Below are 26698 nucleotides of genomic sequence, written 5' to 3'. Positions count from 1 at the left end.
AATCCAAATACCATCACGAATATGGGTTCAACTATGTAAAATTTTATATGCGTGATAAAGACCAGAGGATAACGTGTAAAAATGTAAATAAGGACATTAAGCTGACAACATTTAAGCATGTTTAAAATAAGAAATACATTGTGTGTGTGTGTTTTTAATTTTATCTTTTAAAAGTGTACTCTGGTTTGAATTAGAATCTTTTCAGATTATGGACCTGAGCTACTGAGACTTGAAAAACGCATTTTTAGCAACATAATCAGAATTTAATTCTAGGCTTCTAAAGAATTGCTTTCTTCTATGACAATAGGCAGAAATGCACAGTTGGAAAATGTAAATTTTCTTATACTGTGATTTTTTGTGCGAGGCCTCAAAGAGTGGTTGAGGCACTCGAGGACAATTGAGGAAGAGGGAAACCACGTGCTGTGCAGGCATTTCAGGTGTCGATCTGATGATTTAACCACAGCACAGTGATGGGTGCTAGGAGATACTGTCAGAACTGCCATCTGAAAGTTTCAAACACCTCACTCCTTGTTTCCTTAAAAATCAGATAAAACCAGTTATTTTTCTTTTGCCAATTATATTTCAGACAAGTGTTTTTCCTTGCAGCAATAACAAATAGATTTTTGTTTAATCTGTTTTCCAAAACAATTCATTTACTAAAATTGGTTTGTGCAACTACAGCTTTGATTCCAAATCTCCTTCAAAATATAATTATTAATAATAGAAAAATAATTGTGGATCAATTTCTGTCCCTAATAAAGCATAGAAGCTTTTGTACCATGTGAAATTTTTAAACAAAAATAAGTTTTAATCACATGTGCAATCGTTAGTATCTTGAACCAGAGTTGTACATTATCATGAGCTCACAAGTCTTTGCAAAACAGTTGCCTTCTGGACCTTTATTCATTCTCCATCATCAAGCCAGTTTTTTTCCCTCATCTCTAAGCATATTATTTTGCATCTGTCCCCAGTGACTATCATCTTGCTTTAATGATCTATTCTTATAATTCCTTAATGTTATTTTAAAATTAGATTCTCGTTCTCTGAGGTGTTAGCAATCCCACATACCTCAATGGTGTCAACAATTTAATGATCGTAATCGCTATTCCCTTATGAATTGTGAATAAAATTATTAAATGATATCAATAATAAACTCCTTTATGACATCATAAAACATGCCACCCTCTCAGTTGTTAGCTCAAATACTATTGATACTATTTTAATTCAATCCTCTAAACAATTGTCTTTTTTTTATTTTTCCTCAAATCATATATTCCTAGCTTGTTGATCTTAGGTTTCTAATTTTATATATAAAATGTTAAATTACTTAGTTCAAAATAATAATATTTAGTGAGGCAATCTCTCCCATTCTTAAATTTACCATTTTGAGTTACCGGCCTCTAAATAAATTATATATTTACATAAGAACTAACATTTATCAGGAAGCTAAGGCAGACTTAGATTGTTGAAGTCCAGTTCTTGATTATAAGCCTGGAATCCTGTCTGGGTTTGCTCACCATCATACCCTGAGGGCCTAACACAGTGCCTGGCACATACTAGGTACTCAGTAAATATTTTTTGAATTACTGTTGAATGAGTAAACAAATGAATGACCTAAAATATGACAAATGTTTGTGCCTATATTCTGTACTTGTAATTCATAAGATATATTTGATTCCACCTTTGTTCCTCTTATTCCCACACTCCCCAAGGATACTTTTAATCAAATTGTTACATCCTCAAGGCCTTGCACTCCTTGGGTTGAAATATTCAATTGGAGTAACCTTTTGAATCTTAGTCTAGAAAGCTAAGAATGCCCTGCAGGCTGGTTCTGCGGGTGAATGCTCTGCACTGTGGGGTAGCTGGATTCAATTATTGCTCCCAGTTTGTGGTATCAGGAGCCACCTGTGCACAGGGAGTGCCTATATGCCTTTATATAGAGGATAGAGCCTTCTATCCCTATGGAGGAGCCCGTTTAGTCCACTGAAACAGTTTTAAGTAGAACTGAAGGGTATACTGTCTCTTTCCTTGTCGAAAAAATAAATAAATAAACCCACAGTGGAGAAGCATGGGTTTTCCAAAATTATATATTTTGAGAGAAAAAAGAAAGAGAGGCACCTCTGTGTAGATGCTGAATGTGGTTTTAATAAGTTAGAAGCCTTCGTCTTTACCTAGATTGATATTTCTAAATGCATACGCATATCCTACAACCTGATTTTGTACAGCATGAAGGATTTTTGTAATTTCAAGATTCTTGATCTATCAGAAACCTGTAATTTGTTTAGTTGGTACATGTTAAGCCATTCCCCCCATGTTTCCCATGCAGTGTCTACAAGTACTACTCAGCCTCCCCTCTCATGGGTGAGAGGATCCTGTTTCTTTCTCCCAAGTCTTTGACTTTCTAGCTTGATGAAAGATCATAACTATCAGGTATCGTAACTATCAAGCCAAAGATGAATCTCTGAAGATTAATGCCTGCATAGCGCAATGGTGCCCCCTGTAGAAGGTCTCCCTGTTCTCCATCTAAGGAAATCATGCTGACCGTTATCTATTATCCATTCCTGACGAGATTTGTGTGTACCAGTTGGGAAAGGTGGTAGGCCTTTCTCAGTGCTATGATCTCTTTAAGGCCCACACCTTCGTTTGCATGTTTTCCCTGCGAACGCTGTTCCAGACACGCACTAAGCACTTTAATCAAATGTTTCTATCAAATTCTATATCTGAATCTCTTTGTTTTTTGAAGAAGAGATCAAATAACCTAACAGTGTTCACACAGTTACTATCTTACAGAGTCACGAAAGTCTGCTGACTCTTCAGGGTATATTCTTTACCACCATACTGCCTCCCAAGTTACTTTAGACACACTGCAAAAAAAAAAAAAAAAAAAAACCAAGGGAGAATTTGTATGCAGGCTTTGGTCTTACAAGTATCCAGAAAATTGTATGTGTTGCTCTATAATCTGACATAGTTCTGGTCTCAGAAATAGTGGTTGTCTAGTAAACGACTCTCTTAGGATTTATTTTGCTGAACCAGTGCAATAATTATTATGATTTTTTAAAAACCGGTAAACATTCTTTACTCTTCCAAGAAAGGTTTATCGCTAAAACCATTTAAAACAAGTTCTCATCTTATTCTTTTGTGGGAGACAGGGATCTGTATTTACAAATGTGCCTTCCATAACACTATAACGTAGAGACTCCCTAAGTGTGGAAGAGGCATTAATCCTGCAGATATGATTACATGACACACCCCATACATTGATTCCTGTATTTGCTCCAAATCTGAGGCAACCTGCCCAGAAGACATGGCCAAGGTATACATTTATTTCATTGTCATTATTCTCACTAAATGTAGTTTTTCTGTTGTTTGACATACTTCCTAGTGATGGAAGTCATTAATGTGTTTTAAGCTCATTTTGTATCAGGGCGCACTTTAGAATGAATGTTAGGACTCTAGGGTCACATGGATGATGGTGGTAGACAAAGTAGTTTAGAGGGAAGCGATATCCAAGTACCAGCACTCGAATACTAAAGCAGATGAAAACTAGGACATAAGGAGAATTTAAGAAGCATATAAATAAGATATGGACTCAAGTAAAATAATAGAAATCTTATATTTAATAGAAACCAAGATACAATAAAAAGTTTCTCTTACATAGTTTATGTATTCCTCATAACCCCCAGGATTATTTGATACCTACATGACGTGAGTGCTCCTGTTCCATAGTGTTCTCTTTAATTAAATAACCAGCATAGTATTTGTCATGAGATTACAGAGCTTACTATTTATTGATTCATTCCTAAAAGAGCTACAGGCAAAAGTGGCTCCTTGCTGCAGTCAACAACCTATGATATGTTTTGCTTGTTAAATTTCTATTACAGAGTTTGCTAAAAAGCTTCGTAGTCACAGTTTTGCTTTTTGAATTTCAATATGTGGTGGAATTAATTTCCTCTCTGGAATAGTATACCAAAATTAAAAATTAGTTTTGAATTAGAATATGGATAAAACTGTGATTTATAAATCTTTACATTTTCCTTAAGAATACATGAAACACTGATTGTTTTTCCTAAGGAATAAAGCCTCAATTTAATATAATTCCATATTACTGACTTCAAATGCCCAACCTGTCAAGTGCTGATGATAAACTAAGAAGAAAATTGTACTTTTTGATCTATCTAATTACATTTCAAAATTAGGCATATCTGCTCATACCCTGAGCTACCAGTTGACCTCTGTTTCTTTCAGTAGCAAGCACTACTTTTCCCAAATTCTCTGCCATGGAGTCAACAATTAAGGTCAATTTTGAATATGCCAGTAAAATGTTTTTAACTACATGAAAATATTTCTAAACTATATATGTATATATATAGTTTATGGGTATTTATATGTTATATATATTTATATATATATATTTATGTTATATATATGAATATGTATATATATTCAGACATGACAATTTGTATGAAATGAGTTATTTGGCTATGTTCAGCTGTTTGTGGATCCTAGTTCTCAGCATGGACTCATAAATGTACTTAGGTGAAAGATTAAGCCTTAAAATCAGTTCTGAAATCTCACTCTCAACAGAAGGCCAGACACCATCCAGAACTGAGCCTAATAGACATATGTGGAAGAGAAGGCAAGAAAAATTGAAAAGAAAAAGAAAATATCAACTCTGTCATTTTTATGTTTTTTTTTCTTTTAAGGAAAATAGATTAAATTTTAAATGGTCAAGATGATTTGGAAATTCATTTCTTAAAAAACAAGCATGTTTCCAATGAGATTTAAAATATTGAAAACACCTCCATGAATCTATATAAAATAGTGTGTGACTGTTTATAAAGCCAGGTGCATGTTACAGTGAACCCTGTGTTTTGCAATGAACCCCATGCTCTCTTCCTCTTCAAACCTTACATTCGTATAGAATTTTATTGATGTCAGAGTTACTTCACACATATTATCTTATTTATTCATAGTAATTCTATGTGGTTTAAATATTATCTTTCCAATTTTACAAGTGAAGTGAGCTTCGGGAAGTTGCTTTGCTCAAGGTCACATATGTCCAGGTCCCTTCCTACTAAAGTTTATTCACTGCCTCTTTACAATTATTTTTCATATTGATGTGAAACACAGAAATGAGTTAATCAGTCTTCAGAAGAGAACATGTCATTCCATTATAAGATTTTTTTTTTTAAGTTTCCTGTCGGGCTTCATCTGGGGTATTCTGCTCAAATGTGCTTGAGAGGCTACTCCGTCTGGAAATAGTGACATTTCATCCCTCCTAGAGCCCATCTCTCCTCTTACCCACCATCTCCACAGACTTCAGGTCTCAGGACTTTGCAAGGGAAAAGGAGAGCAGTGTAACCAATGTCATTTATGTCATGCACTCTAACCCAGTGATGCAGAATGATTTAACTCTGCAAAAGAATAAGCAGAACTTGATAAAAAGTGAATATCTTAAAGCTCAATACAAATTTGTATTACAGGAATTTTACAGGCTATTTTACAAAAGGAAAATATTCACTTTTTATTAGATAACAGTAAAAATGTTAAAGCATGGGTTAAATTATATTTGTCATTTTGAACTAATCCTTTATTTAGTCCCTGGTATCTAATATCTTAAATATAGTATAGCTCTGAGATTGGTTTTAAAAAAAACATACTGAAAATGACATAAGTGTGAAATTCCAAGTACTTCTACTACAGTAAAAATCTTTGGTTGAGATTTTTAGTAAAAATAAGTTTTTATTATTAAGAATTTAAGTAAAAACATATCAGTTTTGTTTTGTGACTCAGTAGTGGCTGTGATGACAGCTGAGTCCTGTCCAGTGCCTTAAAAAAAAAAGTATGATCAGAAGAATATGCTTAATCAAGTGAGATATTTATGGCCTTTTTCTTAGCAGGAAATGTGGAAATTTTCTGCATCCAATTCCTATTGACATTTTTTCTGCAACTACATGGCACTTTTACTTATGATAGAAAAAAAATGTATGTGTTGTAATAGAGGTACATAATTAATCTAATGATGGCTTCAGTTTTCCATCATCTCTGAAAATATCCAAAAGTTTTTGATTGACGTATTCTTTTTTTAATCTGCGATATGTATTTTAAAATTTTGCCCTTGTGCACAGGCATGCAAAGGACATTATTGACAAAAGTATGTATTCTCTTAAATGAAATTGCACTGCTTTCCAGTTCACGTAGAAGAAAAAGACAGGACATTATGGCATGGTGGTTAAGAGTAAGAACTCTTCGAATCTTGACTCCAGCACTACCTTCTTCAGTGTTACCTTAGGCAGCTTACTCTTCCACAACTTTCTGTAAAACGAAAATAATAATAGTGCCAACTTCATAGGGCTGTACTGAGAATTGCATGTATGTATCCTCTGTTCTAAGGTGATAGATAGGTAGATAGATAGATAGATAGATAGATAGATAATAGATAGATGATAGATAATCTTAGAACATATATATATACGCATCTCTTCAATATGTACAACAGCCCTATGAGGTGGATACTATTATATATATCTTATTATAGATATATGTGTTATAGATATATCTTAGAACTGTGCTGGGCATACATAAGTACTATATATGGGATTATCTTTTTGTCATTGCTGTTACTTTTATTATTACTATTTTAATACTGAGAAGCACTACCGTTCTTACTGTGTTTTTGCATATGAATTCCTATGATTGAGAATATAACAAAATTTTTTTTTATTTCTGTCTCCTAACTTTGCCTAAGTAAGATATTCAGTTAAGATCGGTAGATTTTTTTTTCCTATAGATTCTTGCAAATAATTTGTTACCCTAAGTAAAAAAAAGAATGCTTTTAATGCTGTTCGCCATACATTTCACATTTTTTTATATTAGAGAAATGTTTTAATTGTAGCTTTTCCTTTCTACCAAGTCTTGCCATTCAGAAGCTGACAAGACCTTTCAGTTGAAGCACTGTCAGCTAGAAATCTTAGAACTGGATGGGACTGTGGAAGCAGCTTTGTTCCAGCTCCCACACCAGCTAAGTTTCATTCATACTTTCTCTGACATGGTCATCCAGTTGCCAAGGACTTCCGTTAATAGGGAGTTCACAACTTGTCAAAAATGATTCTTCTGTTGTTAGACAACTCTTTCTTATTTGTAATTGAAATCTACTCCCCAGAACTTCCCCTTGTTGCTCTTTGTTCTGTCCCCTGAAGCGTATAGAACAGGACTGTTCCTTCTTCCATTTAATGACTTTAGACATTTAAAGATAGCTTTCATACCCTCCTTTAATCCTTTGCTCCAGGTTAAACATTGCTTAGATGACATGTTGCCAAATACTTTTTCATCCTAATTCTGGACCCAATCTATCTTGAATGCCCCTCTTACACATGGCACTGTCTCCCAGAACTGAACATAGTTTTCTAAACATGAGTTGACATCAACGAGTGCAATGTGACCGTTCCCACCTGTGTTTTGCAGAGGTACATTTGTTGATGCTGCCAAAGTTTGCATTTGCTTTTTTTTTTTTTTTGTACCTACATTGCAGTCTTGGATTATGTAAAGAATGCAGTTATCAGAGATTCTCCGCATTTTTTAATGAGTCACTGCCAAACTGGGCTTATACAATTAATTTTGAAACTTAAATTCAAGACTATACAACTATCCCTGTTATATATCATCTGACTACTATCAATCTATTGTTCAACATGTCAAAACCATTAAAATCTTGATGCTATCCATGTGTTAGCGTGGCTATGTGACATCTGAAAAATTTAAATTTAATATGCATTTCTTCTCTGTCTTCATTCAAGCAATGCATAAAACTGTGAAAGAAACCAAGTACTGAGTCCTGTAGCACAACACTAGACATCACTTTTCTGCTCAATATACATCCACTACTGAACATTGTCAAGGAGTACTTGTTTATATATTCAAATCCATATTACTATACTCTAATCCAAGCCCCATTTCTCTGTATTATCCATGAAGAGAATAAAGTTTCCAAAATGCAAATATACTCTATCTTTACTTTTTCCGAAGCTAACAGCTAAGTGGTCATATGAAAAGAAAAATGGGAATGTTTTGGGATGACTTGTCTATTGTGACCTATCCTGGAACTGTGATCACCATTGCCTTTTTTCTAGAACTCACAAACTTGTCTATTTAACAACCTTTTCTGGAATTTTCCATAATTCTTCATAAATTCACTAGTCTGTATTCCAGAATGTACCTTCATCCTTATCTTTTCCTTTTGTTCTACATTTAAGTACATTAGTCATTTGAAATCTCTCATTTCTGAGATTTCTCACGGTCTTTGGGTTAGCTGGGAAGGGCATTTATATTCATTCTAAACACGCAAGAGCAGACGGTGATGGGCGGATGCCTTTGCAAAGGTGTCTTAGACTGGACACCGGCTATCCAGAATGAGGAGGAAGACGGAGGGCAGTGCCAGAATATGAAAGCCTGACAGGAACATCAGACAAAATGAGTGAGAAAGTTGCTGATGGGTGGCGACTCTCAGTTACTTGTCCTTCTTAGAAGATATTATGTTTGCAGTGGGAGGGTAGGTGGTCTTGGATACCTGAAGGCAGAAGAAAGGCAGTATGACAACTCTAAGGCCTCCCTCACAACCTGTAATGGGCTATTTGAGTGCATTTTTCATCCTTAAAGTTCTCTCTTTGTGGAATTTATTTTAGCCATTACAATTTTTAACTCATTCTTTAGTTATTCTATTGCCCCTTTGTCTTCTCTTCATAATACGCCTTTTGCAAGGATTTGGGCTTACTTGTTCTTATTTGACACACAGCCTTTACATTTTCAAGCCACTTATTTTTCCTTTTACTCTTGTCAGTCTTAGCAGATTCTAACAAGATTGTTTGTTTCTGAACATTTTTCTATAAGGAATGGAACTTCAGAAACATTTTGACAAGTATCCTGGTGATAATACAGAGTTTTGAGTGGATTCCCACTCATAATTTTTACAGCTTTGTACCTTTCCTTTGTCAGCTCCTTCAAATCAGGGATAGCGTCCTGTCTCCACAGTGCTGCTTTGTGCTAATCAGGTGCTCACCTGGGCTCAGCAATGGAAGGGATGATATGCTCCTGATTTTGCTCCTGGACCTTTTCAAGTCTGAGCCCTGAGAGAACTTATTCTGTAGCCATTTATTTTGGTTTTGTTCATAATTAATTATGACTAATGTTGGAATTTAGTTTTTTAGAGGCTCCCATCACTCTTGAGATGTATTTCCACTTATAATTTCTTGGAATCAAGATCATCTTTTCACTAATTGTTGCAATGCACCTTCCTGATGTATAGTCTGGGTATCCAAAACCATGCCTGCTGGTCCTTTTCTTTCCCTGATTCTAATACCAAGAGGGCATTACTTTTTTTGTCAGATTCCTATTACTTCTACATCCAATTAAGGTGATATAATTAAGCAAGAGGTGCTGCTTCTGTCTTCTGATACATAAGATTATCAGTCAGCTCACCAAAAATTTGTCAACTATGGAATGTGAGCTTTAGCAGATGTCAAAGACTGGACTCCCTTAGTATTCCTGCATCTTACCTTTCTGCCAACTTCATAAACTCCATTAGGGAAGCGTGGTCCCTTCTACCACTTGATTAGGAGCTATGTGGACTCTCTCCATTTCAGCATGACTTCCATTTGTTTCATTTTATGCTTATCCAGGTGTTTTCAACCATAAGAAAAAAATAATGTATCCTTTTATACTTTTTTCTTTCTATTATAGTTTCTTCAGAACAAGATCTAGTTTGTGTTCCAGACAAGTTTTAGCATCCCCATTTTCTCTAAGCACTCTGTCTAGTTGGGTAAAAAAACTTGGGGTTATTTTCAAATCTTTCCCAGTGCTGTAGAGTGAAAGACCTCAGGGTGTCCAGAAGTGAAAACCAAGCTATTTCACAAATTGCCTGTGCAGTCTTGTCCACATCACTTAGCCTCTCTCATCCCAAGATCTTCTCCTGCAGAATGAAGTGAGAAGATAAGATTGTGCTTGGGGTTTCTTCTAGGTCTTTAAGTCTTTCTCCGGTTTCATTTGAGAACAGTGACATCTGCCTCCACTTCTCCGAAAGCTACTTGGACCGCATGGCAAGGGCTGGTAATATTTGAAGAAAATTTTTGAACCAAAATAGATTTCAGAGACATACAATGATTTTCTCAAAAGGGTCTCACAAAGCAACATTTATCACTGGAAAGTTGTTTAGTAACATCTTTTAACAAATGTTAAATAATAGTGCACTTAACTTTAAGTACTTTGCATCCTCTTCTCTCTGTGTTAATATGTTTAATTGGATCCTCTAGCAAGGAATTTGGACTTAATTTATTTCAGGTGATGCCACACTTAGACAATTATTCCGTTGACTTAATTAGAGATTTAATTATATTAGTGCCCTAAAGTGCTTTATCAAGGAAAAAGAACAGAGACTAATAATTCACCTTTTTATATTTCTTGTGTTATTTATTCTACAGCTAAATTGTTGTGGTTACACTATCACTTCTAGCCACATTCTAAAATAGAAAGTTCTATCTATGCCTTATTTAGTCTTTACCTAGTCAAAATGTAGGTGAACACAAAAGTGGAAGAAATTGGTTTAATTGTGGCCTTTTCTCTTGTAGCTCTTAGAAACCAAGTCATAGGTCCAATCCCCCTGTGTTCTATTTAACCCTTTCTGGTTTTATAGCCCTGTAACAGCCCCTCTTACAGGTGGTCTTGGGAGGCAATGTTCCTCTCTGTATCTCCAATCCCTGCTGTATACCTAGGCAATATAGGTGCCCAACAAATGCTTGTCGAATTGAATTATGGCATGGCAAAGATGGCCGGTTGGACGTGTGGCTGAAACAATATAAACCCAACACAACTATTTTAATAAAGTAAATCAAAATACCAGTGAGGTACTCCCATATCCCGCTAATCATTAGAATGACCTAAGAAGCTTTTCTTTTTCTTTTCTTTTTTTTTTTTTTAGAACTTACTGAGTCTATCTTCAGGAATGGGGCCTAGGTAGCTACATTTTTAAATTCACTAGATGAAGCTTATGGTCAGCCAGGTTTGGGATCCCCAGCTTAATGTGTTTTTGTTCTATTTATTTACAAAGGACAAAATTGTGTTGTCAGGATAGACCCATTGCCCATTCTAATTTATAGTACAAAATTATCTCATTTAAGGTCTATTAATTATATCTAAAGGGTTTTCTTTAAGCCAATAGTTTGTGTAGTTGGTGGAAGTGTTCACAGATCTCTTCAAGGAACAAGACCTTTCATGAAGGATTAGATTACTTGTGAGTCATGAAGTGAACATTTTACACATGGAAGCTATCAGGTCCCTTGATATGCAAAGCACTGTGAGCCCACCTCTGTGGAGGGAGCAGATTTAAGTATTAACTGGAAGTAAAATAGTCATTGGGTGAGAGAAATTACCGCTTTTAGGACTTGAATAACTTTCAGTAACGTCCTCCTGGTGCTTTCTTGCCCTGCTCTGAATTACCCTTCATTGTAGGGCTATATACCATGAAGTCACCATCAATTATTCAGTTGAGCCTAGCTGAATAAAGTTGATAGAGTAACAAACTAAATGAAACAATCAGAGAAACGCAGAATGTAAAACATTGTACAGCACCGCCTAGTCCTTTTAAAATAGCAATGTCATAGAGGAGAAGAAAGATTAAAGTGTCATGGCAAATGAATGCAATGTGTAAACCAGGATTGATCATGGTTTGGAATTTAAAAAGCTAATAAAGACACTTCGGAGCCAGTTGGGGAAATTTGCACATGGACTAGACATTAGACAACATTAGAGAATTATTATGAACTTTTCTAGCTGCGATAATAGTATTCTGGTTATGTAGGGGGGTGTTCTTATCATAGGAGATGCATGTCAAAACAAGGGTGAAACATACGGCATCCATAGTATGTCCAAGTCAAGTCCTACCAGCTCAGAGCCTGTTGTTAAATATTCAAGAATTTTGTGATCCCACAATCCTTGGTAGATTGAAACCCAATGATAGGAATATTCATACCACAAAATCTGCAAATGTTACAAATAGAGCTTTTTTTCCCTCCCCTGGAGAGCTAATTTACCAGCACACAACTGCTGCCAGCTTATTTTCCAATGCTTTAGAAAACACACACACACACACACACACACACTCTCTCTCTCTCTCTCTCTCTCTCTCTCTCTCTCTCTCTCTCTCTCTCTCTCTCTCAGGTAGATAGAGTAAAAATGGCAAAATATTAACAATTGTTGAACCTAGGTAGAGGACATTCATTGTTCTAGTATAAGAGTCAGCAGACTTGTCTCATAAAGGCCAAAGTGTAAATACTTGAGGCTTTGCAGGCCATAGAGTCTCTGTGGCAGCTGCTCAACTCTGCAGCTCTGCCGTTATAGCACAAAAGCAGCCATAGACAGTACTTCACTGAATGAGCATGGTTGTGTTCCAGCAAAACTTTATACAAACGGCCATAGTTTGGCCACTTCTGTTCTAGTCTTTTAACGTTTCTGTACTTTTTAAATATTTGATAATTCTACCTTTGTCCACTGTCTCTGTCAACCAAAAGTCTGTAGGCTTAAAGAGAAAGGTCCAGGTGGATGGACAAAACTAAAAAATAATAGTAAAATACTTGATAATAAAAAAGTTTTTTCATAAAGTTCAGATTCCGTACCTGGCTTTCGGTGCCCTCGTTGATACCCTAACACCTGCTCTTGCAGGCTGTGTCACACCAACCTATTTTCATTCCCTGGAAACTGCATTCTGGTCTCCTCTGTGTCATTGCTTTTCGTGTCAAAAGCCATTCTTTTTTCCTATAATTCCCTTGCTACCCCAAACCTCATAATGACTATCAACATACTCCAGACATACCTCAAATCCTACTTACTTGGTCAGGCCTTCTTGAATCTCTTCTAATGACAGTTGATCTCTTATTTCTCTGATCATCTATAGTCCTACATTTGTACCTTGGTTTTGCTGCTTTTCACAGTATACTCTTAATTAGTTCCTGATCCATAAACTAGAGAAAGATCATTGTACTCTTTACATATAATAGGTGCTCAATTGATATTTGCAAACTGAAATCCAGTCATGCATATATTCATATGCCTGTAAAGAAAATGAAAATGTGGGGCATGTTTTTCTTTTCTTTTTTCTTTTTCAATCTTTAAGGCTGGTCTGATCCAAGTTCAGCTACTTTGAGGTCGTTGTACATTAAGTTAAAATAGATGTGATCTTAGTAGATGGGGTGGCTATCTTGGCAGGGGCTAACTAAGGGCTTTAAGAGGAAGAACTAAGTCATCCTGAACATCTGTACTGCCTTAGCACTGTCAAGCTGTCTCATGTAGTTCCCCCAACAGTTCTACAAGGGGCTGATATTATCTCCATTTAGAACTCAAAACAGTTACATGGCTTCCCTACGATTACAAAGCTAGAAGGAGAGTTTGAATCTGGCTGCCTCTGAAACCCAGCACCATTTTTAGTGTCTTTCTCCATTCACTGATCGGCAAGAAGCCAGAGACCCTAGGCTGAAAGAGTCCCAAAGTTCATATGCAATGTGGAAATTTCTGCGGAATGCTGGGAGTCTGGTGTAGTATAGTATTAAGCGTTGCTGGGCTGGGTGTTAGAAAAAACTGTCTTCTGGTCTCTGCCACAATTCATCTACAGTCTTGGGTGAGCCACCTAGTGTCTCTGGACATCCGTTCTGTCATCTCTGTAACTGGAGGAATAAAACAGATTATTTCTTTTATTCCTTTATGTTTCATGCATTATGCAGTAGCTTAACGTCTAATGAAGAAATAGATAAGTAAATGAAAAATTAAAATACAACACTATAGTAGTGCTGTACTCCAGATATGCAGAGGGTACTCCAGGAGCACCGAAGAGTAGCACCTGGCCCTTTGGGGCTGTCATTCTAACTGAGCACATTCCACCCAAAGGGAATTTGGGGAACTTGGTGGCAGGGATGAAGACCGTCTCAGGGGAGATGAGAGCTGTAAGTAGTTTCCCTAAATACATGATGAAAAAAGGAAACCAGTGGAGTCCAGGGGCACAGAACTGGTGGTGGGAAGACTCTTTAGGAGGTGACTGTAAAAAATAATCCAGATGAAAGATGAAGATCGTCCGAACTAACGTAGTGGCAACGGAAATAAAGAGCCTAGGATAAATTCGAGAGCCCTAAAGGAGATAGAATGGCTGGGACTTAGTGACTGCATCAGTCAAGATGGCTACAGACAACTTCTCAATCTCTGTGGCTTCAAACAACAAAGATGTGTTTCTAGCACACTTGTCAGGTGCAGGTTGGAAAGGAACTGTGGTGGCTCGGCGTGGTCACTCTAGGGTCCAGGCTAAGGAGCTCCTCCACTGTGGCTGGTTGATGTGCCAGAGAAGCTCTGGAGGGACTCCACAGACAGCTTGCTGCAGCTCAGAGCGACATGTGTCATTTACAACTCGTGGACTAGAACTTATCACTTGGCCCCCACGGTCTCCAGGGGTCAGAAAGTTCAGTCATGGATAAGCAACACTGGCTCTGCCATGGTGCCTGACCAGATAAAGGATGAGGGAGGGATCCCAGGTTTCCGATTTGGGGAGTTAGGCAGACATCCGAGGTATTCACTGAGAAAGAGAAGATGAAATCGGGGCAAGGGCGAGGTGGACAGACTAAATCATTATAAATCTTTTTCAGCTCTAAAGTCTAACCATTTTATTGGTTCTTGGTTCTTTCGTGTCCTCAAAGAGAGGGATTGGAAATCAACTCCCTTTGTTGTGAGAGCTTACTTTATTCTTTACAAAGAGTGTTGTAGTTCATTCTTCCCAGTCAAATAAAGACTTTTAGTTTACAAAATATATTATCTTGAATTTTCTTATAGACTATTGTATCAACATACTGTGTAAAAAAAACAACAACAACAACAGTTATTAACTAGGATGCTAATGAAGCCTTCCTCGCATAAGAATATCGGGCTGGCAAATTCAAAATGCCAGAGATGTAAATGCCCTCTGCCATCCCCCAGTAGGGCACATTTCAAGATGTGAAGGGGTGGGATTCAGGGAGGAGGCGTAATTAGGCTGATTGGAGCCTATTGTGCTCCTCCGGAGCACACTCACGGAGCAGCCTTAGGGGATGTTGGTGCCTCTAGAGCATCGGGGAACGATGTCCTCCTTACCTCAAAAGACTGTAGCAGAAACGAGAGATCTGTACCGTTTCTCCCCTTCTTTGTGTTTCACCTCCCCTCCCCAATTTAATTGCGGTACCTTAAAAACTGACTTTTATCGTGCATTTGTTTCTTAACAGTTGCGAGAAACAATCAAAGCTGGCAAAGGTGTGACTTCAGCTATTGACCTGTGTCGTTACCATGGAAACAAGGCACTGGAGGCCCTGGAGAGCTTTCCTCCCTCGGAGGCCAGATCTGCTTTAGAAAACATTGTGTTTGCTGTGACCAGATTTTCGTGACACCAAATTAAAAAGACACCGTTGTTCATTAGGTGGAAAAATTGAGGAATGAGGTGATCAGGAAAGCTTTCATAATGAAATATCTAAATTTGTTAATGACTTTAAAAACCTACACATTTTTTTCTTCCTTTTATCACATCGTTAAATGAATACTGCCTTCTTTTCGGAACTGTTAACAAACAAAATTAGAAAGAAAAAAGGTCAAGCAGTTTTTACTTGTCACGCCAGAAGCACACTTGAGGCCGCAGTAGCAGAAATAATTAATGAGATTCACTCCTGTGACCTCAGCAAATGGACAGGAAATAGGTCCTTATTGATTGGACGGGCAGGGACGGCGCCAGGGCGGTGGCCTGCGGTTTTCCTTCCAGAGAGGACCGAGCAAGCTGGAAGCTGCAGGTGTCAAGGGGAACACTGTCATGCCTGCCAGGGGGGACTGTCAAAGCAAAAGCTAGTGATTCAGAAAAAAAAATGTGCTTTATATTCTTGCAATTGTGTCTCTGTATTTATAGATATAGTATGAATATACTTTGTGTTTCATATTTTTGTAAGATTTGGGGAGAGGGAGTATCTGGGGGGAAAATGCCAAATATTTGAAGTAGGAAATTAAAATGTTATCAAATGTTAACTTGGTTGTAGTAGAATTTGCCTGTTTTTCTTTCTTGAAGACCAAGTGTTTATTCAAATACATTCAAAGGCCCAAACTTGAACATTTTTTTCAAGTAAAATGTATTTATTTGTAATACTTTGGTATAGAAAATACTTTTAATTTTTAAGAGCTTCAGACATATGATTGTACTGGGGAGTTCATTGGCAATACTTTTTTTAAACCTCAGAATGTCAAATTTTGGTCTTGAACCACAGACATCCAGTTGCAGAAATATAAGCAATCTCACAGGCCTGCAATCGGACACTGTCTCTATGTGGTTCATAGGAGATGATTTTGCGGTTTGCATGCATGCAATATGAGAGCACCATCGACAAGAAGGCTGAGTTTACATAAACGATCTAGATTTAGACTTAGCTACCTTTCTTCCTTATGTGGTGTAATTACAGCCTTATCTGGAGACAGCGAACACAGCAAACAGATTTTATTACCTTGTTCACTCAAACACCAAGTGAAGTTGTTTTAGTTAAATTCGTCCCCCCAAAAGTTACAAAACCATGTTATCATGGCCCAGCATGAGGCATGCAATGAAAAGAAAATACAAAGCTACAGAGGTTGAAGTATTGTATTATGAAATATTTATAAGTAGACTTAAAATATTATAATTGTACGGTTTATGCTACTACAATTTGAAGGCCTATAGATTTAGCTTAAAAGAACACTCGTCTTTTTGAAATGCCTTTTCTCAAGAAATTGGCTTAATTAGTAACTGTGGTTAGATGCTTTCGATCAGACAAGGTTTTAATCATTAACTTCCACAAAGGAGAAGTCATGCTTGGTGTTCTCTGGATGTGCAGTAACTTAAGTAGGCTGCAGTTTTTATTAAGCAGATGGCCAGGTACTGCAGGGCGCAAGCTGAGGTCCTAGGGTCATCTGATTCTGGTTCAGCAGCTGGTTTGCTGTGCTGCCTTAAGCAAGTCACTTCCCTCTGATCCTCAATTCCCTCAGATGACAGAGAGTATGAAGTCTCTTTGTTGTGGTGCGTACCCAAAAACCTGAATACTTGAACCAGAAACCTGGATACCTGAAGTCAAGTCTAATGTCTCGGACCTTGACCAAACTAAGGAAGTATTGTTGCATCCAGCCTTCCACTAGTTTTCTTTAGGGCCCACTGACAGACAGATCCAAGCGCAGTCTTACTCACCAGTGAAGCTGCTCCAGATGGCTCATGCCCAGTGGTTACAGAATTGAACCTTTTGTCCACCTGCCCTCCTTGGTGAGTCTGCCTGGCGTCTGGGGCTGAGGAACGTCTCTCAGTGGCCGTCCCCTGGACGGGGCAGGTCCTCACCCAAGGTGGCCGGGATCGCGGGTCTTAGGAGATCTCCTGCTCTAGAGAGATCTTGATGGGGCCTCCAAATGTTGTGGTGCGATCAAATCTAAGACCCATGGAGCCAATTGAGATGAATTGTGAGCCTTTATTAGCTGCCCAGCGACTGGCTCTCTATCACGACTGACTCTCTACCATGCAGGGTTAGAGGAGATCAGCCCTGAGCTCCCAAAAGAGGCAGTTTATAAAGCCTAGAACTACACCCTGAAACAAGCAAGCAGACTACAGAAGCAGAAGTTGGCTCACTTGAAAATTTTCCACCCTTCACACCTTCCAGCTTTGTCTTATGTTCTAAATGTTTGCCATTGCTGACTGTCTAGATCAGTGGTCCCCAACCTTTCTGGCACCAGGGACCAGTGCTCCTATGAGAATCTAATTCCTGATGATCCGAGGCGGAGCTGGGGCAGTGAGGCTAGTGCTGGGGAGCTGCTGCAAATGCAGGTGAGGCTTTGCTCGCCCACTGCTCATCTCCTGCTGTGCCGCCCGGTTCCAGTACTGGTCTGCAGCCTGGGGGTTGGGGACCCCTGCTCTAGATAACAAAGATGCTACATGAGATTCAAGGAAAAGGAAAGGTGAAACCCAAAGAGAGGAATGCAGAAAACTTAATGACAGACTTCTTGTTAAGCTGCCTCACAGGTGAGCTAAAGTATTCCCAGCTCTCCTCTGTATGACATGTAATCTTGGACTCCTGTTTCAATACCCACTTTTCTAGTTTTGCAGGGGCCTGTCCTACACTCTCACTGTTGAGTGACAGAGCTCTGCCCTGCCCGCAGGGCACCTTGCCTCTCTCTTCAGGTCTTTCTTAGCAGAGTTCACACTTCCTCAGCTTCTTGACATACTTTTGTTAAACCTAAATTGGTTAATTCCCTCTAAAGTATTAATAGTCTTCTCTATGCACCTTCATCAGGGATATTTATGTATTAACTCCTATCGAGTTCTTATAATTTCAGACAATCTCTGAGGAGAAATTCCGAGCACCAAGGCATGCTTAATCACACTTCTCAAGGTCTGCCGCCTGGGTACAGCCACTGAATGTACCAATGAGGCAAAGTTGTTGGTCTTAGAATGTCTCCTGTTTCACCCCCTCTGTCATTGCCCCCCACCCCCAGTTTCTTGCTACAGGGGAGAATTTACTCATTAGCCATTGCTCTGCATCCCCCACCTGGTTGCCCCAGACTTGCAAGTTGGCCCCTCCAAACCTCACCCACTTCAGGCTCCTGAACCCACCTGCACTCTCCGCCCTATCCAGTGGTTAATTTGTTAAGTGTAATAAAGACTGCATGAGTGAGGGCTCCATGTCGAGGGCCTTCACTCTTCTGTCTTGTTCAAATCCCATAACCACTTTCTTAGAGTAAACATCACCACCCCCATTTACAGAGAGGTCTACCTCCGACTGGCTTGCCCTCGCACACCACCTCCCACCTGACAGTCTTTCCAAATAGTACCTCTTTCTCTCTTCCTTTGTTTCTTTTTCCAAATAATACTCTTTACTCCTTTCCAAAAATCTCACGCCTATAGTCTCTGCTCTCCTTCATGTCCCTATTCTTGAATCTCTTCTGCTGGCTGTGAATGTGCCCGGTTCTCTCAGTCCCTAAAATAAAATCCCTCCTTTAACCAGGGCATCTTTCCATCTCCACTTTTTCCCTCACAACTTTACCAACACACCTTACAGTCCGCTGACTCTTTAGCCCTTGCAACTGGTCATTCACTCCCAGCGACCACCATCTAGACCAGTCAGTGCCAGCACTGTAGACACTCCAGGAATCCTGTTGAACAAATCTCTCGCTGCGCGCCTCCATGTGATGGCCTTCGTACAGTCCCCACTCAGATGATGGCCTTACTGTGAAAGTGGCGAGCCGTACCCCTGCCTGCAGTCCCCCACAGCGTTTCATGTTGCGAACCAAAACTTGCCCATCGGCGCCTGCCACCCATCTCTGTTCCGATTCTTGCCCTCTTCTCTGAGTACCCCCTTGTGTGTCAGATACATCTCCTTCTGAGTCTGATCCCTAGAGACGTTCTCTTCTAAACATTTAAATTCTGTTGCCCCAGCTTTCCTCCTCATTTAACCCTCTTAAATTCCCCAACTTAGAAAAACTGTTCTGTGGCATAAAATACGATATCAATTATTATTGATTAGATAGGTACTTGCCATTCATGATTGATTATTATAACTATCATTAAACTTTGTTATGTTTTGCCCAATGATAACACTAAATCCTCTTCATGTTTTCTTGCTCATATAATGTCGTTATTTAGTCACACATAAAAAAAAATTATCTGACTCGTCTGCCTGGTCATTCTCCAATGTTTGAGACTTTAATCTCTTCTATGGCAATGATATTGCTGTGGCCCAAGATGCGATGACACTTGGGGTAAAAGACATACATGAGTATATACAACATATTGAACTCAGGTGACCAGAAAATAATATGAATAATCCACAATGATATGCTCTCCTTTCAAAACCTGACAAGTTGCCATATCATAGATCTCCTTGGGCAAGCAGGTTTGGGAAATTGGGTTTAATCAACAAAATTGCAGCTAAAGGATACTTCTTTTTTTAAAAAAAAAAAAAAAAAAAAAAGACTCCAGCTAATCAGTAGGTTCCTCGCTGATAAGAAAAACCTTGCTTTTCAGAAAATCCTTTTTAATCTCCTTCCTAGAGTTCTTAGTTTCAGAAAGATCCTTTTCTGCCTCTTCTTTTGTCTTCCACTGAAATCCTATTGTTAAGATCACCTTTCTGACCAATAGAAGCTCTAGGATTTATCTTTAGAATCTGTAATGCCACAAAAAGCCCAAAAAGGATTGGGTTGGTTTTGTTTAATCCATTTAACTATGAGGACACAATTGTCATTTCATTACTAGTAGTACTTTTCATTATTGTTAATCATGTTTTAGTAATAATAAGATTATTTGTACTTTCTTTTAAAAGCACAAAGGAATATAACAAGATAATTATTTACCTCATTCTCTTTTTCTTCCTTCAGTCCTGATCCCTTCTTAAATGAACGGTTTTATTGTTTCAGAATGGGTCCTGCCTTTCCATGAAGGAGATAACATACTTCTAAAGGTGACCGTAAAAGAGGTGTCCCCTGAGGAGGGTTAGGAGGGACCATAAACTGAAGCTGGGACCCACTCCTCCCTCGGGAGCTCTGATATGCTAGGTTTCAGGCCTCTATTGGTGAAGCAGTATTTTTCCTAAATAATACATTTCTTTCTCTTCCATAGAAACAAAGTTTTTCAGGCTTGTATTATCTTTCTCTGTGGAGATGCTGACTCCATCTTCAGCTATCAGCTATCTTTCGTCTTGATCTGCTTACTTCTAAGACTAATAGTTTACCCATCACTGTTCATCCTGTGTGCAAATGAGTGGACTCGCCACTGTGAAAACTGTTGGAATTGCTTAAATTTCACTTTTTAAACATGTTTTAAGTCAATAATCACTTTAAAGAAATTTTGGAAAATGGGAAACAGTCATTCATGATCTCACCATGTTAACATAATATCACCATTTCACTTGTAATTCTAGCCTTTTCTGCCATCCATATCATTTTTTACACAGCTGTAATTATAATATAAATTCAACTTTGGGTCCTGCTGTTTTCACATAACACGTTATAAACATTTTTTCCACGGTGCCGTAGTCTTCATAACCATTATTAATCTCAACATAAGAAAAATACAAACATACAGAAAATTGTTGTAAGAGTTTATTTGAGCTAAACTGACAACGTATACTGGGGAGCAAGATCTCAAATGCTCCAGAGAATGGAGAATAACAATTTTGCAGCTTTTTCTGTGAATTTGAAATTAAGGGAATGTCAGGAAAATTACATAGAGATGGGAGAAAGCAAGGAGGGTATTGGATTACAGGATAGTTAACAAGATTATGTGCTTTGTTGAGGGTGGTTCCAGTTTATTTCAAAGGTATGTTAATCTAGGTGCACAGAAAACAAGCACAGGGCTTGCTTAAGGCAAAGATAAAGCTTTTACTAAAGAAGTTATAGGCCTAGAGTGTGACTATCCACCATGACCTGCCCAGTTGGGAATTTGTAATCAGATCACCCTGTGAGGTTACTTTCCATAGAACTCCTTTTTCGATCCACATTAATAACTAGTTTAAATTCTAAGCAAGGGATCTGAATTTCTGGTTGGTTTCTCTAATGTACATGGGTAGTTGGTAAATTCTTCACAAGTCAACCTTCCAATCTGCTACTAAGAAAGTCTTTAACTTGGAAAAATAGTGCCCTTGAAGGTTCTCCACAGTAGCAGGTTAAAACTTTGGAACAAATTCCCTTAAAATTTTTCAGCTTGAAAGACTGATCTTGGTCAAAGGTTCCCATTCCTGCAAGATGATGCTCAAGATGAACTCACACTTCTGCGTACTTTCCTCTTGCTTCCCTGTAAGCTCTCAGCCAGCCACGGCTCAAAATGATGACTTCTTCCCATTAGAGTTCACAGTCTCCTCCTGGGGCTTCAGTCAATTGTCATAGCTCCCGCTTTCGGCCAGGACCACAGGGAAACCATTTTATAAGAGAAGAGAAGAGAAGCCATCTTTGCTTCTTCAAAGCCTTGGGAAAAGGAAACTCCTAAGGCTCGTTTGAAGGAAAACAAATAATCTTTTACTCAAATCTTTCATGCTATAACCATATGAGCTCATTTTGTTATTTTCTTGTTTTATTTGGGTCTCTCTCTTTTTTTTTTTTAAGCCTTCAAATAAACTAGAAAAGAAGATCATCTTAAAGAATTAAGCTATACTTACAGCCTTTCCTTCCTAAATTAATCACTATAACTTTACTATTTGTATTACTGCTCACTTTTTAGGTATTTTAATGATGCCACCCTGTCTGCCCTTCCCTTTGCATCATGAGTTGCCCAGAAACTTAAACCTACTTCTACATAGAGTATGATTAATTTATTTTGAGCTTCCTAATTGCTGCCTATTTATGCAGTTCTATACCTTGCTTCTCTCTCCTTTTATCCATCTTTCCTTCCTTTTTTCTTGAAAATTAGAATTGTTTAAATCGTGTTCTTTTTTAAAAGCAGCTTTATTGACGCATAATTTACATACCATAAAATTCACCTAGTTTAAGTGTAAAGTTCAAGTGAAAGATTTTTAGTAAATTTACAAAGTTGTGCAAGCACGACCACAATGCAGTTTTAAAGACTGCTTGTGCCCATTTGCAGTCAACCCCTTTTCCACCCTCAATCCTAGGCAGCCACTAATCTACTCTCTGCCTCTACAGATTTGCCTTCTCTGCACATTTTATATAAATGGAATTATACAATATTTAGTCTTTTGCCTTGGTATCCCTCACTTAGCATAATGTTTTTGAGGTTTATCCAAGCTGTAGCATTAATCATTATTTTATTCCTTTTTATTGCTAAGTAGTATTTCGATGTAGGGATATAACACATTTATTTATCCATATACCAGTTGATTGGCATTTGGGTAGTTTTTATTTTTTACTTATTATGAATATTCAATTACAGGTCTTTGTGTGGACATATGTTTTCATTTCTCTTGAGCACATCCCCAGGAGTAAAATTGCTGGGTTACATGGTAAATTTATGTTTAACTTTTTAGAAATTGCCAAACTGTTTTCCAAAATAGCTGTATCGATTTACATTTCCACCAGCAACACATGTGGATTACAATTTCTTCATATCTTTGCCAACACTTCGTATTCTCTTTTTAATTATAGCTATTCTAGAAAGAATGAGATAGCTCACTGTAATTTTTATTTGCATTTCCGTAATGACTAATGATATTAAGGATCTTCTCATGAGCATATTAGCCACTTATATATCTTCTTGGTGAAATGTCTGCTGAAATCTTTTGCCTATTTCTTGATTGGGTTGTTTGTCTTATTATTGTATTACAAGCATTCTTTATGTATTCTGGATACAAGTCCTTTATCAGACACATGGTTTGCAAATATTTCCTCCCAGTCTGTGGCTTAATTCCATTTTTATACTGGCATCTTTTGAAATGCAGAAGTCTTTGATTTTGATGAAGTCTGATTTATCAGTTTTTTCTTTTATAGATGACAGTTTTTATGTCATATATAAGGAACTTTTGCCTAACTAAAATCACAAAAACTTTCCTCAATGTGCTTTTCTACAAATTTATAGTTTTAGCTCTTACATTTAGGTCTACGATCCATTTTGAGGGTTTTTTTTGTGTGTGTACAATGTGAGGTAACAGTTTAAACAGAGTTTTAATCCTCAGTGCTATTGCCATGTTAGGCTAAATCATTCTTTTCTGTGGGGTCCGCCCTGTGCATCGCCTGATGTTTAGCAGCATCTGTGGCCTCTACCCACTAAATGTGAGTAGCACCCCTGACCCCAATTGCAGCAACCAAATTTGTCACCAAACATTGATTGCCACATGTTCCCTGGGAGGCCAGAATCACCTTCATTGAAAACTACTGGACTAAATTAATCTTTTTTTATATGTGGATATCCAATTGTTCTAGAACCATTTGTTGAAAAGACTATTCTTTCCCCCTTTGAAGTGGCTTGGCAACTTTGTAAGAAATCAATTGATCACAAATATAAAAGTTTGTTTCTCTACTTCAACTCTGTTCCATTGATGTCTATGACTATCCTTCTGCTAGAACCACACTGTCTTGATTACTATACCTTTATATTAAGTTTTAAAACCAGAAAGTGCGAGTCCTCAGACTTAATTCTTTTTTTCTTCATTAAACTTTTTATTTTGAGATAATTGTAGATTCACAAGTAGTTGTAATAAATAATACACAGGGATCCTATATACACTTTACAGTTTCCCCCAGTGGTAATATCTTATAAAACTATAATACAATATCATAACCAGGATATTGACATTGATACAATTCATCCATCTCATTCAGATTTCCCTATTTATACTCATAGTTCTTTTTCAACATTGTTTTAAAAAATTGCTTTGAGCACTTTAGACCCTTTGCATTTCTATAAAAACTTTTGGATCGGCTTGTCAATTTCTGCAAAAAAAATTTGTTGGGATTTTGGTAGGGATTGCATTGAGTATATAGATCAAGTTTTGGATAATTGCCGTCTCAACAATATTAAACTTCCAATCATGAATCATATTTTTTTATTATGTCAATATGTATATAGCATAACATATGCCATTTTAGTCACTTGTAATTCAGTGACATTAATTATATTCACACTGTTTTGCAACCGTCTTCACTATTTCCACAACTTTTCCATCGCTCCAAAGAAAAACTTTGCTTTTCTTTTTTAACAGCAATACTGAAATGGTCAACTTCCTGCTAACTGTATGGTCTTCTGTGGCCCCAAAAGTCTTTTTTCAGGTCAGTAATTTAGTTCTAACTCCTGAATTCCAGGGAATGCTGGCACTTGTCTTCAGAGAAATATACAGCAGTTAGTCCCCCCCTTAAATATGGGAGGATAAGTCCCATAACTCCCCATGGATGCCTGAAATCGCAGATAGTATCGAACCCTATATATACTGTTTTTTCCTATACATGTATGCCTCTTCGCTTAAAGGAAGCACTTAACGGCTTCTCTTTAGCATATCCTAATTGCCAGCATTGCTATTCTTATACTTTGTGGACACTATTAAGTAAAATAAGGGTTACTTGATAACAAGCACTGGGATACCATGACAGTCTTCCTGATAACCGAGAGGGCTACTAAGTGACCAACGGGCAGGGAGCGTATACAGCATGGATACGCTGGACAAAGGGATGATCCAAGATCTCATCGCACTACTCGGAATGGCATGCAATTTAAAACATAAATTGTATATTTCTAGAATTTTTCATGTAATATTTTTGACCTCAGGTAATTGAAACCACTGCAAGCAAAACCATAGATATGGGGTACTGCTGTAGACAGTCTTAAGAAACTGGGCTTTGGCATCTTTAAATCTCAGCTGTACCACTGACAAGCAGGTAACTCTCAACTTCTCAGAAACTTCTATTGTGCACAAATTTAAACACTTTTATTTCTATCAATCCTCTAGGTGTGGGCTTCACTAAATGGAGTCCAGAGACTCTCAAGGGTACTCGGCGGCCTGCCCAGTGCTGTGGGAAGCCACAGAATGAACATGCATCTTGACCGAGAACATTTTTCCCCCCATAAAGTTAGGTAATTTAACTATAAATGATATTTTAGATTTTTATGGCATAGTATGAAATTAAATCTAAGATTTACATTTATTTTAATATAAAACGTAAGACTTGAAATAAATTTAGTGCTTGCACTTAAGTGCTTTGGTCTAAACCTTCTTGCCTTCCATACCCTCCCATTCCACCGAAGTGTTTTTCCCTCCAGTCTCCCTCTCAGCCCTAATGGACATTCACTCATCATCCTTTTTCCTACAGAACCTCAGAGTCCTCCTCAGCACAGCACTGCAGGCAGCCGCTAATAATAAATATATCAGAGCTATCATACAAGTCAAAGTCTGTTTGTTATTTCTGTTCATCTAGCTTACAACTATTTGCTTTAACCTTTATTTTATTGTTTTAGAGTTTTTGAGATAAAATTAATAGCTCTGAAAATCAAGGTGATTTTATTTACTCCTGGCTTCCCAAACGTTATGCTCTTCCTTTCAGATTATTTTACTTTATCTGTTTAACATATAAATTATCATGATAAAGATAGTGAAAGGCATCATACGTTATTTTGACTTTAAAAATGTCAGTATCCAGCATATCATCCAAGTCTGCCAGTCCAAAGGGTAGTAATATTTTATGTAACTTCGTCCTCCTAGTATCTGTCAACAGAAATCAAACATCTATTCGTACGAAGGAATGCTTTAGAAATGTCTTCGCAAAACACTTTTCATGCATCACTGTGATCATTTGTTCCTATTTAAGAAAGGTTTAAATTTTGTTTTATCTCATCAATTATAACACTTTTTTTAAGATCTTCATCTCTTTATAAAGATTAGATATAGATATATAGATACGTAGATACAGATATAGACATAGATATAGCTACATAAAGAAAATGAAGGGATAGACAAAGGCTAGTGGTAGGAGAGGAGCAAGTCTCTTTGTGATTAAACCATTAAACATCTATATTTTTCTTTCCAGTGTCCCACCTACCAACTTTTTATGATTAGAGGCTGGCATGACAGATTACCTTAATTTGTATCTAGCTGTTGCTAAGCTATCACCATGGTATCAAGGCACTAGGGCAAACTAGATGCCTAAAAACAACGTGGAGGCAGGAAATTTTGTCCCTAGCCTCCTCACCTCTACTGTCATCTGGATGACTAGTTTAGCA

General features: G+C 37.7%; 1 protein-coding gene across 4 annotated transcripts in view; it reads left to right on the top strand.

Moving 5' to 3' along the window:
• The window catches only part of PDSS2 (decaprenyl diphosphate synthase subunit 2), a 212975-nt gene extending 187012 nt beyond the window's left edge, over window positions 1-25963 (top strand). The window contains exons 8-9 of one of the 4 annotated variants that reach the window (XR_001598218.2): window positions 24690-24756; window positions 25250-25877. Coding sequence is in view for 2 of the 4 variants with exons in the window: in XM_016155737.2 (XP_016011223.1) it covers window positions 15282-15440 (159 nt within the window). In the remaining 2 variants the exon portion in view is untranslated. Of the gene's footprint in view, window positions 1-15281; window positions 16066-24689 lie in introns of those variants that run through there. The other 3 variants (XR_001598219.2, XM_016155738.2, XM_016155737.2) reach the window with 3 other exon arrangements.
• Window positions 25964-26698: the final 735 nt, after the last annotated feature.

The sequence above is a fragment of the Rousettus aegyptiacus genome, unplaced genomic scaffold (genome assembly GCF_014176215.1).
Source record: "Rousettus aegyptiacus isolate mRouAeg1 unplaced genomic scaffold, mRouAeg1.p scaffold_m13_p_1, whole genome shotgun sequence".
Lineage (NCBI taxonomy): Eukaryota > Metazoa > Chordata > Mammalia > Chiroptera > Pteropodidae > Rousettus > Rousettus aegyptiacus.
The sequence above is the reverse complement of the archived record's forward strand: the minus strand, read 5'-3'. Positions and strand labels throughout refer to the sequence as shown.